Source organism: Haliotis asinina, chromosome 8 (assembly GCF_037392515.1).
Source record: "Haliotis asinina isolate JCU_RB_2024 chromosome 8, JCU_Hal_asi_v2, whole genome shotgun sequence".
In the NCBI taxonomy this organism is placed as follows: Eukaryota; Metazoa; Mollusca; class Gastropoda; order Lepetellida; family Haliotidae; genus Haliotis; species Haliotis asinina.
In genome coordinates this window covers 62,327,519-62,342,803 of record NC_090287.1, presented here as the reverse complement: position 1 = coordinate 62,342,803, position 15,285 = coordinate 62,327,519, and the positions used below count along the sequence as shown (strand labels likewise).

The following is a 15,285-nucleotide window of genomic DNA, read 5'->3' as shown; positions in this document are numbered from 1 at the left end:
GGTGTATGTATCTTAGTATCTGTGTCACTCACAGTGGGGCTGAAGGTATGTGTATCTTAGTATCTGAAGCCCTCACAGTGGGGCTGAAGGTGTATGTATCTTAGTATCTGTGTCACTCACAGTGGGGCTGAAGGTATGTGTATCTTAGTATCTGAAGCCCTCACAGTGGGGCTGAAGGTGTATGTATCTTAGTATCTGTGTCACTCACAGTGGGGCTGAAGGTAAATGTATCTTAGTATCTGAAGCCCTCACAGTGGGGCTGAAGGTGTATGTATCTTAGTATCTGTGTCACTCACAGTGGGGCTGAAGGTATGTGTATCTTAGTATCTGAAGCCCTCACAGTGGGGCTGAAGGTGTATGTATCTTAGTATCTGTGTCACTCACAGTGGGGCTGAAGGTATGTGTATCTTAGTATCTGAAGCCCTCACAGTGGGGCTGAAGGTGTATGTATCTTAGTATCTGTGTCACTCACAGTGGGGCTGAAGGTATGTGTATCTTAGTATCTGAAGCCCTCACAGTGGGGCTGAAGGTGTATGTATCTTAGTATCTGTGTCACTCACAGTGGGGCTGAAGGTATGTGTATCTCAGTATCTGAAGCCCTCACAGTGGGGCTGAAGGTGTATGTATCTTAGTATCTGTGTCACTCACAGTGGGGCTGAAGGTATGTGTATCTTAGTATCTGTGTCACTCACAGTGGGGCTGAAGGTATGTGTATCTTAGTGTCTGTGCCACTCACAGTGGGGCTGAAGATATTTGTATCTTAGTATCTGTAGCACTCACTGTGGGGCTGAAGGTACACGTATATGTTAGTATCTGTTCCATTCAAAGGAGTGTTGAAGGCATACGTGCCTTCGGTCCGACGTTTCTGCATTTAGCATTGGGCAAAACTGTGCCCTCGTCCATATCAGCTCCTTATAAATATGTTGACGGACATACAGATAAACACAAGGAAGCAAACATGATAGAAATAATTTTATTTTTGAAAAAAAACAAACATAACAACATCAACACGTTTATAACACCGTTCATATTCAAACTACGTGACAAAACGTTCAGACAGAGAAGCCATCTTAACATACATTCATAAATAGAAAAAATACAACCGTCGATCTCACATCTTTCATAATCTACTTGAGCCTACTCTTCTTCGTCCTTAAATCTTACAACTTCAAACATCGTCGTTACAACCATAGAGTCAATCTTGTCACGTACCACGCGATTCTTCAAACACACGGATTCGCTCAATCTCGTTCACGTTCTCAGCCCTGCCGGGTGGTTTGAGGGTGGGGGGTCGGGTAATGACGACATACCACCCTCGTCCCCATCTACTGGCAGCAGTACCGGCACTTGTTGGGAGTATTACCCAGAGATTCCGACGAATGTTTCAAAGGGTAGAAAAATATGATTTCTTTCTCAAATGGGAATAAAATGAATGATGACAATACAGTAGTTGGCAAGTCTTACACAGATCGAGTAATTGTATACACTATTAAATTTCTGGTTACAGCGGACACGGATTTTGCAAATACAGAGAATATAACAAAAACATGGTACCACAGTCTTGCATAGGTCAACTGTCGGTCTACCTCTTCCAGAGTAAGGCATCAGTTCGTTCTTGAAGACCGGACTTCCCTGACGTAATAGTTGAGCGCCGAATCAACACATATATAGAATATTAATCATTCCTAATTAAGACATGGGCTACATAAGGATGGAAGGACCTAATATTCTTATTCCTCATATTCCTGTCTGCAGCTGTTTTCAAGAATACTGCAATTTGCTAACAGTGCAACACAACTGAATGACTTTGTTTTTTGCATCTTGTGAAGTCATACAATCTGATGACTCTCATCCTGAAGTCCAGTAACTTAAACAAATATATATCCAGACAATATAATTCCTTCTATATTACTCGACACTTTAATCTTAACTTATCTGACATTCCAAATGAAGTATTTCGACACTGTGCCTTTTATCACGGAGTACCTGTATTTACGGAATATAAATAATCATGGAATATTAAATTCATCACTTTACTCAGGTGTCTTGAATCCAGTTTTCTAATATTTCCATGGTATTGCTACATCTCCTGTATTTATGTCAGCATTCCAACAACATAATATAAATGTAATATCTACACTTTATATCTTAGATCAGAATTCCTATAAACGTTTATCCAGTATCGACTATATCTTTGATCCAATAATCCATACCCTAATCTTCAATCCAATATGTCCCCGTGTATATAACCGTAAACTTTGACACATATTTTACAGAGACGCTATGTAAGTCATGCCCGTGTCTATAATGCCCCTCAGAGTAATGGGTAGTTGAAATATTGTCTAAACACTGCTAAGTACTGTTTAGTGGCTTGTTAAATACACAGTTGTGTACAGCATAACCATCTATATAAGACGGTACTCGTCTACTGTATTAAACACCATGTTTATCCATGCTAGTGTCTCCAGTGGCAACCATTATGAGGCGGACTATACCCCTGTCGTCACTGAGGAGACACCTCCCACCAAATGTCCTTTCTGTGGAATACCCAATCTTCTGTCTTCCGTGTTACCTGGTAATGATACCTGGTTACTACAAACTATCATAGATACGAGTAGTCATGTAGTTTCTGACGTCACAGGTGTGCTGCCAGTTGAGCTATAGTTCATGCCACCTTCTTGGGGACAAGGTTAGATCAGACATTGCCTGAAAATGTTCATGACCTTTTCCTTCAGAGTGTTAGGAGTCGGAGATCTTTCTTATCTTTGGGCAGACGACACTGTGGATGTTGATGACTTCTTCCAGATGTTCCCTCTCGTCCTGAAGACGCTGAATCTCTTCCTTCAGATGGTCCTGTTTGTTCTCCAGGCGGTTGATGTCCTGTTGACAAATACATCATGTCATAGGGTCACGTCTGACAAAAATGGGAGTTGTTGCTCATCCAAAATTCTCATTCTATCTACGTCCAATTAGCCCGCATATGTGGACTGGTGTCCCTAGTCTACATTATGCTTTTCAAACAAATATAATGTTGTTAGGACGTAACATCGCCCGGATGACTTTATGACAATGCACCATTTTACTTCATGCTTTTAACCACAAGGTTATCAGATCCATACTTGACTGTTCACAGATAGTCGTAATACAGTTATTAGACACAACACAGAACTAAAACGTATTGATTCCTAGGTCTAACTTTCCACAGAAAAATTGTGATTCCTTGCAAAAGTCAGAACTGTTTGTCGCATGATGTTGACAGAGGCTTTACATTTACTTACATTTTCCAGGTGCTCTGCGCGCTCCCGTTTCTTGTTACGACACTTCTGTGCAGCCACCCTATTTTTCTCTTTCCGCTCCAAGTGCAGCTGTAGTGCCTCGTCTGTCAGCTGAAACAAACGTGGCGGCATTGTGGAAACAAGCTAACTTGGATGAAACATCTGAAGACGTCTTTCTGCTGATATGTGATGAGATGAAGCTAGTGAGATGAGGAGCTGGAGAGAACACGTTTGAAAGGCCTCTGTGGTTGGTCTGACATCTTCCTCGCAGACAAAACGATAGATCAAGACGTGAGGATCATTATGGAAAGTTTGTACTTCTTTCAGGAGGCAGCTTATCAAGCTTTGTCTTACACATACATTTGGTTTTGAAATATTCCCTACGAACACTGATTTCCTGACCGCTAAAATAAAAAAAGCTCGCCTCTACTGAAATTCTAAAATGCGTCCACATCGTGGTTGTTCCATACATTCATTTAAGGAACTTCTCAACTTATATACCTTATTTCAGGACATGTATTATCTAAACGTACCGGTTCCTTTGGAGCGGTGGACTTATCGAAGTTCACAACGATCTCCTCTTGACCAGATGCAAGTCGTTTGGCATGAATACGAGACTTCAGCGAGCCCTTGACAACATCTGTCACTGACGCATCCAGAAAACTGTCCTGCGACAGGAAGTCCAGAGAGTTATCTCCCGCAAATGTCGAGCTGGCGTCCGAGTTCGGGTTCCACAACGGGTCAAACTGAGAGTCGTCTTCACTGTATAAGCTCTGTAACGTCTCTTCATAGGTGGGATCGATGATCACATCGCTGTTGTCAAGTCTTAGCTCGTCCTGGGAGAAGCTGATGATAGAGTCGACGGTGTCGGTGGAGGTGGAGGGAATGGGAGAATCAGCTCGCCAGTCGTCGTTCATAATGGATGTCAGCAGCTCAAACGCCGGTGTTTCCCTCATAACTGTTGACAACAGAAACAAACCTGTAATGCCCAAAATCTGCTTATGGGCATCTTAAGACGCTGGTTCGAATCCAAACCTGGACACAAAATGTGAAGGCCTTTATTAAATGTGATAGGTAAATAGCAACAAAATAAAGAGTGAACAAAAAACAGCACCAAATACATGTCTGTTGTAAATAAAACATGAAGCCAAAATTTACAACGTACATTGTTAAAACAATTCCTTTGAACTCCGATAACAACCCAATGTAACCCACAAGCAATCCAAGTATAAGGATTCGGGGATTCATTCCTTCTTACCCCGGGGCTCTAGCACGTGACGGTGGTCTGACAGGTGCCCCATCCTAAGCACACACGGTCCAGTGACTGGAATTTAGTGGGTGAAAGGTTTTCCCGGCCGAGTTGCGCAATCAGACATGCTGACGTCGACATAACTCGCCTTATGAATGAACCTGTTCAGCCAGAGCGTAATGCTGTGATGTAAACTCAATATTGTATTGCAAAACTAATATTCGACGTACACCGTATAGAAACACTCCACGACTGGGACAACTATACGTTTATGATATCTGATAACAATTTCATACACTAAACAATGGTAGCCAACACAACAGCCGGATAATGTTCGGTTGTATTTCGCAATCCAATTTTACTCGCTTCATTTGCATTCGGTGGAAACGGATTATCGCTGAGCAAAAATACATTGTACGAACTGTATCCACAATACTATGTCAATGAAATATGAAACAGATTCAGTTATAGCTAAAAGTCGTCGTGTTGACAATTTCATCACCGACATTCCCGCTAATGTGTCTGAACGCCTACGCTAAATCACGTGGCATGTATAAACAAAACTCACCTGTTATTTTCTAGAACATTCGCTGGTATTAAGCACGCACAGAAAGCACAGTAAATTCTATCCAGTTGTTGAGGAAAGAACAACGATGGACGTAATTAAGTAAAATATAGCTGACATGTGCTACAGGACGAGGATAAGAGTATAATCTAGCCGCCAAATGACGCGGCCTGCGGTTTTATACCAGGGGAACACGGTGCTATTTACAGCAATAGAGCCATACCCCACGTGACCAAACTGGTGATATGACGTCACAAACTAGGTCATGGATTCGCACCTGAATAACGCCAAATACGCAAATAGTGTTACAATAATCCATGCAATTGATTTCTTATCGTCTTCCCCTCTTTCTTCTTTCTCTAATCATACCAAAACATGATGCTGGTTTAATTAGGGAAGTTGAAACTAACTTTTTTTCCGCGTTCTGGAGGGCATGTTTGTATTCAGCGGCCGGCTTGTCAGTGTCATGTTGGCCAAAGTGACTCACGATCATGAATGGCTTAGTCATACAGGTAAACGAAGGTCACCTACTACACTCCAACAGGACCAATAAGTATATTTACTCCTGCATCTTCGTTCCCTTCTGAAAGAAAGGGGTGAGTAAATTTCAAATCAAGTCATTCTCTATTCACGGGGTCACTGCATGCCGCGTGCATTGCGAACCATTGTTGACATCCTGTTTATGGGCAATGTTTAGGGAAATTTGGGCATGACACACTGAGACGAGTGACTAATGCTGGTTGTATTGACGCCCATGTCGTCCCAAACACTGCATGTCCCGCTGCAGTAGATGGATACCTCTAGTATTGCGAGGATGAGGAGGTAATATTTGAAATTATCAGCTGCCTTAGTAATTGCTTATAAATTGTATCTTATGCCGTTCAATGTTTAATAGTTATAGACGAATAACCTTATACCAAAACACATGTATATCTGTTCAGCTGCTGAGACTTGCATTCATGATAATATGTTTTGATTGTTCAATATTTGTTTTCTTTATTAACCAAATCGAGTAGATTGTGAGAAGCTTTCATCATTATATTGTTATTTCAGGGCAGTCTATACGTTATCACCTATTTATCTGTACTGCATGTGTACGGAGATGTGTTTTTTTATGATTTGCGACCAAATGTTTTCTTCATGCTGTTTGGTTTGGTTTGTGATTGTTTTTTAAGATGGTGTGTATATCGGTATGTAACATATGTCTTGTTTATTTATAGTCGTAATATATACATTGTGACCTGTTGTTTATGTTATTGTTTTGACGATCATTCAATGCTGTTTTTCTGTTTGTCGCCAGGGTTATTTCCTATGTGTCTATAGCAACCTATTAATTGTTTGTAAATACAGACAGTGTAATAGACACGTGCAGACTATTCTGAAATCAATGTTACCATGGTACAAAGCTCGTGGAATCAGATCTGAATGACAGCCAATGTTGAGACAATTTACACAGTGCAGAGGATGACGGCATTCCACGTGGAACTTGCAATACATTATAAATAGCTATGAACATTTTCTGACTCACTGGTTATCTCCGCGCATGCTCAGTGTCCGGTGTCTATTGACAGGGGATTCCCCTTGTTCCAGTTACCTGATCACGTGATCACTCAGCGTGAACAGGCTTTTGTTGGGAACAGCTTGCAAAACGGGCAAATTGCTGCTTAACGCGTTTGGTATTATGACCGATATGTTCCAGGGTGTTCTCAGTACCGTATAGTCTAGTACATGATTTCATCATTTATTCTGTACGTTCAATGACAGCTGTGACCAAATGATTATGATGAAGCGGGTCTTTCATTTTGCGTGTACTTTACTGTAGATTTTGTCATGTTTGAGTAAGGATATACTCCAAAAAAGTCGTTGTCTCTTATACAAGCTCAAAACAAGCCAGGTTTTTCGTTTAACCCCGACAAACTGCAAAGCAATATATTGAGATAGTACTGAGGGCAGTGTGCTAAATAACCACTGTCCCGCCAGTCCGTTGCAAGTAAAAATCCAATCGGGCCAGTAAATATACAGTCATTGGCCCCACTGCCTACTGAAATTTCATGGGGACATTTTGCAAATATATCACTCTCTCCGACTTGTTCAGTTAATATACTTTTAAATCTTGCAAGATTATGGTCTGATAAAATTGTTGATAATGATGAAACTACGTTCAAAGATCGGGATATTGAATCAGTTTGTGGACTAGTAACCTTCAGGCACAGGTAGCCCGACTGGCTAGCAAAATATGAAAACTACTTTGTACACTGACCGAGGGCTTGTCCAAACTTTTCAGCAACAATCATGTAAGCCTGGGGTTCATTTCAAAATGGTAGCTACGCCCCAGTCATATTACCGAAGCTGACACCCATGGAAGTTCACCCTTTATGTATAGTTCATCATTTTGAGCAGGGAACATGATTCCGTGAGACTATTGTAGTAAACGTTCATCAACTGATGTAAGAAACGAAAGCTTCAGTATGATTGTAATGGATTTATGCAGGCGAAATATGTAAAAAAAAGATTTATTAATCGTACCTTTTGGTGTTTATTTGCTGAAGAGAGGGTGATTTTTTTTTATTTTTTATTTTTTTTTTTTTGACATTTGGGCTGCGGGCAAGTGAGAGGCCGTCGAAAAGATCGGACATGCTTGTTTCGAATTTAGCGAGGCAACTGTACAACCTTTTAATATATGTATCCGTCACAGAATAACCAGATTTCACTGCGGTATTTAGGATCAGTGTTGTACTGGACTGCCAGTGTCATCATTTTGAGGATGTTTCTGTCTTTGTGCAACATTCAACATGTCATTTTCTGTTTGAGCTGCAGATGGTTATACAGGTTTGTTGTCATGGGTTGTGTGACCTTGTTCTTCCCCATGTCGCATGTTTGAGGATGGTCATTTGACCATATGATCATTCTTTCTCGTGGTGTGGCCGTGCTGTAATTGTGTTGTTTTGTTTTTTCCGATGCATTCTGGGAAATGGTTATATATATTTATATATGTGCTTGTAGTTTTATTAGAGGTGATTGTTCAACATAATCGTCAGTGTTCGTCCATGTTGTGATGGGGTTAAAGGCTTTTATATGTAGATTGTGCGTACGCTTCTCAGAACGTATGCCTCAGTTCTGACTCTGCGCTGTATGATCGGAACAAGGTCTCACGAGTTACCTCCCTTATCATTTCCTCGCCTCGCCGTATTTCAATAACTGGTGCACCGATAGGTAAACTGTTTTGGTAACATAAACGAAACCCACTGGAAGCATTGTTGTTTGCAATATGATCATAATTCTAACGTTATATGACGATAATTCATAATGGTGAATTTGAACTTTAAAATACTTCTTTTTAGTCTGGAAAATTTACTGACTTGACATTTACACGTTATTCAATACAAATGCTGATTTAACTTGTACTTGCAGAAATATGAAAAATATGATTATGTCAGGTAATGTCCCAGATGTTTCTAATTACGACTACACTTGACATCAAAGTAAGAGAATGTAAAATTGTGAAGTAGCTTTTTTTTATTTTAGAAAAACTCATTTCATTTCAATACTTTCTGTATTGCTTATATTTATACATGTTTACCAAATATTTCTGTGTAAACTAGATGGTGCACTTAAGCTGTAATTTTATCGAAGGAGAATATATTGTGGAGTTGCGTATATCAAGAAACCCTGACCCAACATGTATTAGTCCAATCCGAACATATTGTACTGTCAACAAGAAGATGCGAAAGTGCAAAAGGACATACCTTGACGAACACGAGTAGCCATTTGTGTTGTCTGTACAAATATTCTGTTTTACAGAGCCTGCGTACATGTTAATATATTACAAGTCGATGTGCATGAATACTTTCTGGCGTTCCCTTGCCATATAAGGTTGGAGCATTTGAACTGGGTCACAATCACGACTCGAGTTGTACCACAGTGCGCTGTCTATTCTGCTGATGTTCCGGATAATTCCATACATGTAGTGATCATAACTTACACCTGTTAGTACAGCTGAACCCTGCGGAGTTATCCAGTGTGGACTTCTCCAAGGATACCCTTGTATGGCAACCAGGATATTCCATATTTGGCAGTGTCCCTCTAGTAGATATTGATTATTGCTGGCGGTGGCGGTGTCACGTGATACACTGTAGTATACGGCTGACATCTATACATGTGTTGTCTATGATTGTGCGGGGATGTGGAAACTAAACTGTAAGTAGGACTGTCAATAATTTTCATATATTTTCATTTAATATAAATATTTTACATGCATTATATTATTTTGCATTAATATATTTCAGTTCCAATCTGTCATCTCGCACTATGTGTTTAGCCTGCAAATGCGCTACACAATTTTCATGTGTATGTTTTTGGTTCACAATACATTTGTTAGCGTATCCACAATTAAAATATTAGCGATTTCCATTCTCTTATGTCCGTCATATATCCTCGAACTTGGATGATCCCTTGATACAATTACACTTAGTCACTTATGTGTACTTATGTGGTTGATGTGACTTCTATAGTAACAAATAAATACATTTAAATTGAAAACGAGCCTCAGTGAAATGTGAGAGCCCGAGTTTGGCGAAATCTGTACTTTATTTATTTGGGGCATTGCAGGGACGGGTTAGGCAGTAGAGAAAGTAATATGGTTCAGGGACTGTGAGACAGACAAATCCCAGGATTAACCACCAACTGTGATAAAAACTCTTCAGTTTCATTTCAAAGACAGTTTTACTAAAAAAGAATTTGACAACAGAAATTTTATTAACTGTTTTACTGCGATATTATGTTTTCATTAGTGTGGAGTAGAAGAGAAACTGCGTCAGTTAAATTCAAGTGCGTCAACATTGTGTAAACTTGCCCTCATATTCATATTTTACAATGTGAAACTTGTGACCATTTGACTTCACAACTCTGTAAGTAATCGCCCCAACATGTTCTTTATTGCTGTGTTGTTGATGAGGAAATATGAAAGGGCTACACATGCTGGACACCTTCAGTAATGCATTGCCTCAAACAACTTTATAAAACATTTACTAGCATATCTCTCCTCAACTAAGTATCCATATCACCTAACAAAGCCTGATAAAATGTTATCAAACACGTACTTCTGTTTGGCCTTGAAATACAGTACCGAGACACGTAACAGTGTTTGTACACGGCATTTGTGTGTTATGCATACTGTCAACAAGAGAAATGACAATACCTGTTAATCACTGTAGTAGTATACAAAACAGACACAACAGGAATATGTACTTACCCTGTACATATCCCGGCGTCTAGGCCGCTTACCGCCAAGTGGGAAACTGGGTTGTTTAGGGCGCTCCGGCCGACTCCTTTCGTGATCACGTGACTTGACAAGGTACCACGCTAAGGGTGATACGAAACCGCGGAAATATTTTGGGTTTGAAAATGAGTAAGGTATTTAATGGTTTGAATATTCCGGTTTCGAAGGAAATGCTGTTGCAACAGGTATGACATATATGGATATATGATGTATGTAATTTGCCGATGCTATGTGCTCATAACCTATATTTGCATGCGAAATTCGATCCGAGTTGCGCTTTTTTTTACTGAAGTTGCACCTTTTGTGTCACTAGTTGTCACTTCGTAAAATATTAGAATATAAGTCTAATAAACATTTTATCTCCTTCGATATACATGCACCCTTATACTCATTAGAAAGTATGTGAATTTGGATTAAAATGGTAGGGGAATAGAACTTACACATACGTTCAATCATGGGGCACAGCAGTGCAATGGTAAGCGTCTGCCTGTCACGCTGAAGGCCCGGGTTCGATACCTGATGGAGGCAGCTAGGTTTGAGAGGCAAAGGACCGTGAATGCATATTCAGGCATTTGGTGATAAACGTGACACTCGCCGAACACTTAGGGCGAACACATATGTTAATAACTGCTTGATAAATAGACCAAATCTACTTTCGTAATTTGAATACACTCATGGACGAGAGACTATTTTAAAAAATGCACAAGTGTACACGTTATTGTGTTGTATACAGGTATCTATATTGATTGACAGATGAATACACCCCCGTCGTGATATAGCTGGAATAATGCCAAAAGCTGCGTAAAACTAAACTCACTCACTCACACAAATCCTCAAACGATATGAGAGTAACGCCAACGCCGACTAGTCATTACTAGTTGAAGATCACTTTGAAGTGGGACGATACTGCTGCTTCCAATTCTTTTAATTGTCATAATTGTTTGACTCCTGATATGCCGAACCACGTGGCGAAATTTGGTTGTCTGGAACCGAGTTTGCATTCGACAATGGCAATTGAAAGTTCTGTTTAATGCTTCTCCACGTTGAGAAAATATGATGTTAGAAATCAACCGAAACGAAGCAGGAATTGTCCAGAAAGCTTTTGTTGACAATGACGTTTGGGATCTGTTTTAGACCGTGTCAAACTCGCTTATAGGCGTAATAGTTCTTGTAAGTAGCAAGCCAAAGCGTATTTCAAATTCTGTTTCCTTGAAATCCGTTTTTTTTCTATGTTTGAAAAAAGCAAACTTACTTTAGAGAAATCAAACGTACGGCAGAGTAATTCCAAAATAAAATACGATTATTAATGACGCGTTGTTCAACAAATATGTACTGCAAACAAAATCCAGCATCAGTATCGTATTCCCAAATAACTGAACTGAAACATTAAATTCATAAACTGTCAGATATATTTCATTCAGTCTAAAATATACGTATAAAACTACTATCAGGTAGCCTGTATCTGCGATACACCAATCGCATTTACTTTTACTAGCGCTTCAGAGAATTATGTGAGCGAATTTTCCGACATATGTTTTTAGGTTCTTCACAGTATGATCTCAACAAAACCTGGTGACACAAAAACACAAATCTCATTATTTTATTGATCAGTGTAATGATTTTGAAAGACAATAGCTGTCAGAACGTATGTAAACTATACCATGTGCGATGGTATGGGAGAAGGTAAACACAAGCTCATGTGTTCTGGAACACCTAGCAGGGCCATCGCCGAAGTGTGACTCGAGCCCGAACGTTATGTGTGTCGAGCGATCACATTAGCTACGGAGCTATCACAAATCCGAAGTGACAGTTTACCCACATGATATTACCTACAAGGTCAACTCCAGTTTCCTCATGTTCACAGGACAATGCCCGACTTGTTTGATATTTTAAAGGTCACATATACTCTAATAAGGTACACATGCAAAATCACTTGCCATTAAAAACCCCGCCATTAAAACTACTCATTTCGACCTTCAATTAACTTAAATCGACCTTTTTGTCAACAGTGCACAATTCTCAGCCGCAAACGAAATTTCAACCAATCAGAGCGGCGCGGTGGGTAGGTATAGAAATGAGGGTCTGTGCAGTATCCATCTACATTTCAGGGGTTAAGCTATTTCGTTTACAGGTTTGTACAAAGCTGAAATCGCGAAGGCTGTTGTGAAAAATGAAAGCTATATGTTCTCACAATCTACTATCATTTAGTTTTGTCTCCTGCTTTGCCTAGTTTTCGAGTTGAAACCCTTGTTTTCATAGAAGATTCTGTCAAAATCACTTGCTGTCGCTAGGTTGGGTGACCAATGAAACTATACAGCAATGTGAAAAACCTCAAACGATACGTCTACCAATTGCTCCTATAACTTTAATTTTAATAGTTGCATTTTTGTTTTTATTAAGTTGTCGTAGCTTTCAACAGAATCATTGTTTTCGTCGTGAAGTGTGATGATGCAGACGACATACACTAGGGCATGCGTGCGAATTATGATTCACATAGGCAGTCTATAAAATGTCTACAAATTACATTCCTGTTATACATTCGCAGATCGCTTCTTGTTATTAAGGTTCAAAATGCATACAAGTATGATTTTAAAGACATTAGGATTGTGAGATCAAGTATAAAGACGTATATTGACAAGTGTCTACATACTGGTGAGTGACAACTACATACAAACCAAGTAAATTTAGCAAGTGAAGAAAGTTATCGCGCAGTATTTTCACTTCGACACCGACCTCGCTTAGGTTATGTTACAGGTTCCGTCATGCAAACTCTTTTTGGTAATGATTCAAATACATATTTAACTACTAGTAGAAAGTAGTTTTGATTTTCTAACTTGTTCAAATGGATTTGACTTCACGATTTTCCAAAATGGCGGCGACCTGTTTTAGGATGAATGCTATTTAAGTTTGTTTTCACCGACTTACAAAAACAGAATTACTTTCTACTGGTAGTAAAATATGTATTTTATTGATGGACATTAGGATTTTGCATGGCAGTGCTTATAACATAACAATTTCACTCTTGGAAGCGAGGTGCGGGTCTATATAATCTTGCTTGCAATATAAATGTCACTTCGCCCCCCACCCTGCTTCCTTGGAAGAAGAAGTCCTTATGTTAAAAGTTGTGTCATGCAAAATCCTTTTGGCCATGATTCAGTTGCATATTTAACTACTAGTAAAATGTAGTTTTGATTTTCTAACTTGATGAGAACAAACCATAATCTCAATAATTCTAACGGACTTTATCCCGTGACTTCACGATTTTCAAAACTGTCCTCGCCCCGTCTGAGGATGAATGCTATTTCAGTTTGTTTTCACCGACTTACAAAATCAAAATTACTTTTCACTGGTAGTAAAATATGTATTTTATTGATGGACATTAGGATTTTACATGACATTGCTTATACCATAACAATTTCACTCTTGGAAGCGGTCAGTATAAGGGGTCAATATAATATTACTTACGATGATATTGTCACTTCAACCACAACCTCGTTTCTGAGGAAGAAAGAGTTATATTCATGCAAAATCCCTTTGGTCAGAAATGTGTTGTAAGCAGTCTTGATTTTATAAACTCGATGAAACTTGAACTCCATTTTCTATCCTGGAAGCGTGGTAGGGGGGCGAATCATCCGATTTAGTATATACAGAGACCATATACCGATATCGGTATATGGTCTCTGGTATATACCACAGGCTTCCACAACGCTCGCTTCGCACACACTAACAACCAATTTAAGCACTAACTACGGGGTCCGGTGGAAATCTGTGCATAGTGACACCATCACCCGACCCCAAGGAGCAATTGACGGCAACACAACGATTCGGTATGTCTTTGCAATTGGTGACGTCGAGAAATCAGCAAAATGACGAGCTTCCTACACATTTTCTATACAACGAACTGAGAATCGTTCCTTCTATGACGTCACAGTAGGGCTCTGGCGACAGAGTTACGTAACCAGTCTGCGGTTTCGTTTGTGGGCGAGAGAGAAGACGGCTTTTTAGCAACTTTTGAGCGCTTGGTATTAATTACTGGTTTTTTTCTAACTTTTTTTTATGACTAACCGGAAGTCTTTCATATGCAGAGATAAAAAGAGTACCAAAAAATTGAGTTTAGTGGTCCTTTAAACTGTGAGTGATGTAATACAAACTATCAAATAATAATAAATTGTAGTACTTATACTTTCGCTGAATCGTAAGAGTGTTTGTGGGGCTCGTACACAGTATGTCTGTATAATCGCTAAGAAATACACTGAAACCTGTATCTACACTTTTTTTCATAAATGCATTATTACGACCTTTTAATTTGCATGTTTTCCGGTATTATCGATTTAATTCGATACTACAAATACACGTACTGATTTTTAACGAATTGTCTCATAATTTTAGTTTGTTTGTGTTGTTTTTTTCTTGTTTTTTTATTTATTTTTCAATTAAATATTTCTTTTAAAATTTAGTGTTTTCTCGTTATTTCGAATAATTTAATAAGATCGAATTGTCGAGTTTTCCCGAAATTTAACTAGTTTTCTTATTATTTTAATTTTCACTTTACAAATTAATTAAATTGTAATAATGTGTTTCTCTTCACGTTATTTCGACATTTCGTATCTAAAAGTTTCGATGTTAAAATATATAATATTTGGCTTCCAAAGTTTCTTTTGTATCAGATAGCCTTATGTATATGCACCGTCATGCTTATAGAGCACGTTTATAATGTATGTACATGTGTTTGGCGATGAACCACAAAAATGTCAGCGTAAGTTCACAACTATATTTTGGTGTAACTTAACCTTACCAATCGAGATTTCCACATTTATACGTATTGTGTAATACCTCACAAAGACTAGAGTTTCGTTTAATTCTGCCATTGCGCACAAAATTAGATATACACGTATGATTTCCACATATTTTAAGCTGG

At 39.0% G+C, this 15,285-nt stretch overlaps 2 protein-coding genes across 5 annotated transcripts in view; one reads left to right on the top strand and one right to left on the bottom strand.

Moving 5' to 3' along the window:
• Positions 1-1,332, top strand: part of LOC137294724 (atlastin-2-like) — a 214,813-nt gene extending 213,481 nt beyond the window's left edge. Inside the window, exon 14 of the mRNA XM_067825807.1 lies at positions 1,322-1,332. The gene's annotated coding sequence lies outside the window, so the exon portion shown is untranslated. The remainder of the gene's footprint in view (positions 1-1,321) is intronic.
• Positions 960-10,436, bottom strand: LOC137294725 (cyclic AMP-dependent transcription factor ATF-3-like). 4 transcript variants are annotated; one of them, XM_067825811.1, is made up of 4 exons: positions 10,341-10,436; positions 3,809-4,233; positions 3,279-3,386; positions 960-2,880 (listed from the first exon to the last, which is right to left on the bottom strand). In XM_067825811.1, the coding sequence occupies exons 2-4, from the start codon at positions 4,229-4,231 to the stop codon at positions 2,740-2,742; spliced, it is 672 nt and encodes a 223-aa protein (XP_067681912.1). In that variant the 5' UTR covers positions 4,232-4,233; positions 10,341-10,436; the 3' UTR covers positions 960-2,739. The 4 variants fall into 4 exon arrangements, with proteins under 4 accessions (XP_067681912.1, XP_067681909.1, XP_067681911.1 ...); XM_067825808.1 differs by lacking the exon at positions 10,341-10,436 and adding an exon at positions 8,836-9,145; XM_067825810.1 differs by lacking the exon at positions 10,341-10,436 and adding an exon at positions 5,093-5,319.
• Between the last annotated feature and the right edge of the window lie 4,849 nt (positions 10,437-15,285).

Coding starts and splice junctions, on each gene's coding strand:
- LOC137294725 (XM_067825808.1), bottom strand. CDS start 8,857: ATGGCTACTCGTGTTCGTCAAG. Junction 4,234..8,835: donor GGCTACTCGTGTTCGTCAAG/GTATGTCCTTTT, acceptor TGTTGTCAACAG/TTATGAGGGAAACACCGGCG. Junction 3,387..3,808: donor CCACCGCTCCAAAGGAACCG/GTACGTTTAGAT, acceptor CGTTTGTTTCAG/CTGACAGACGAGGCACTACA.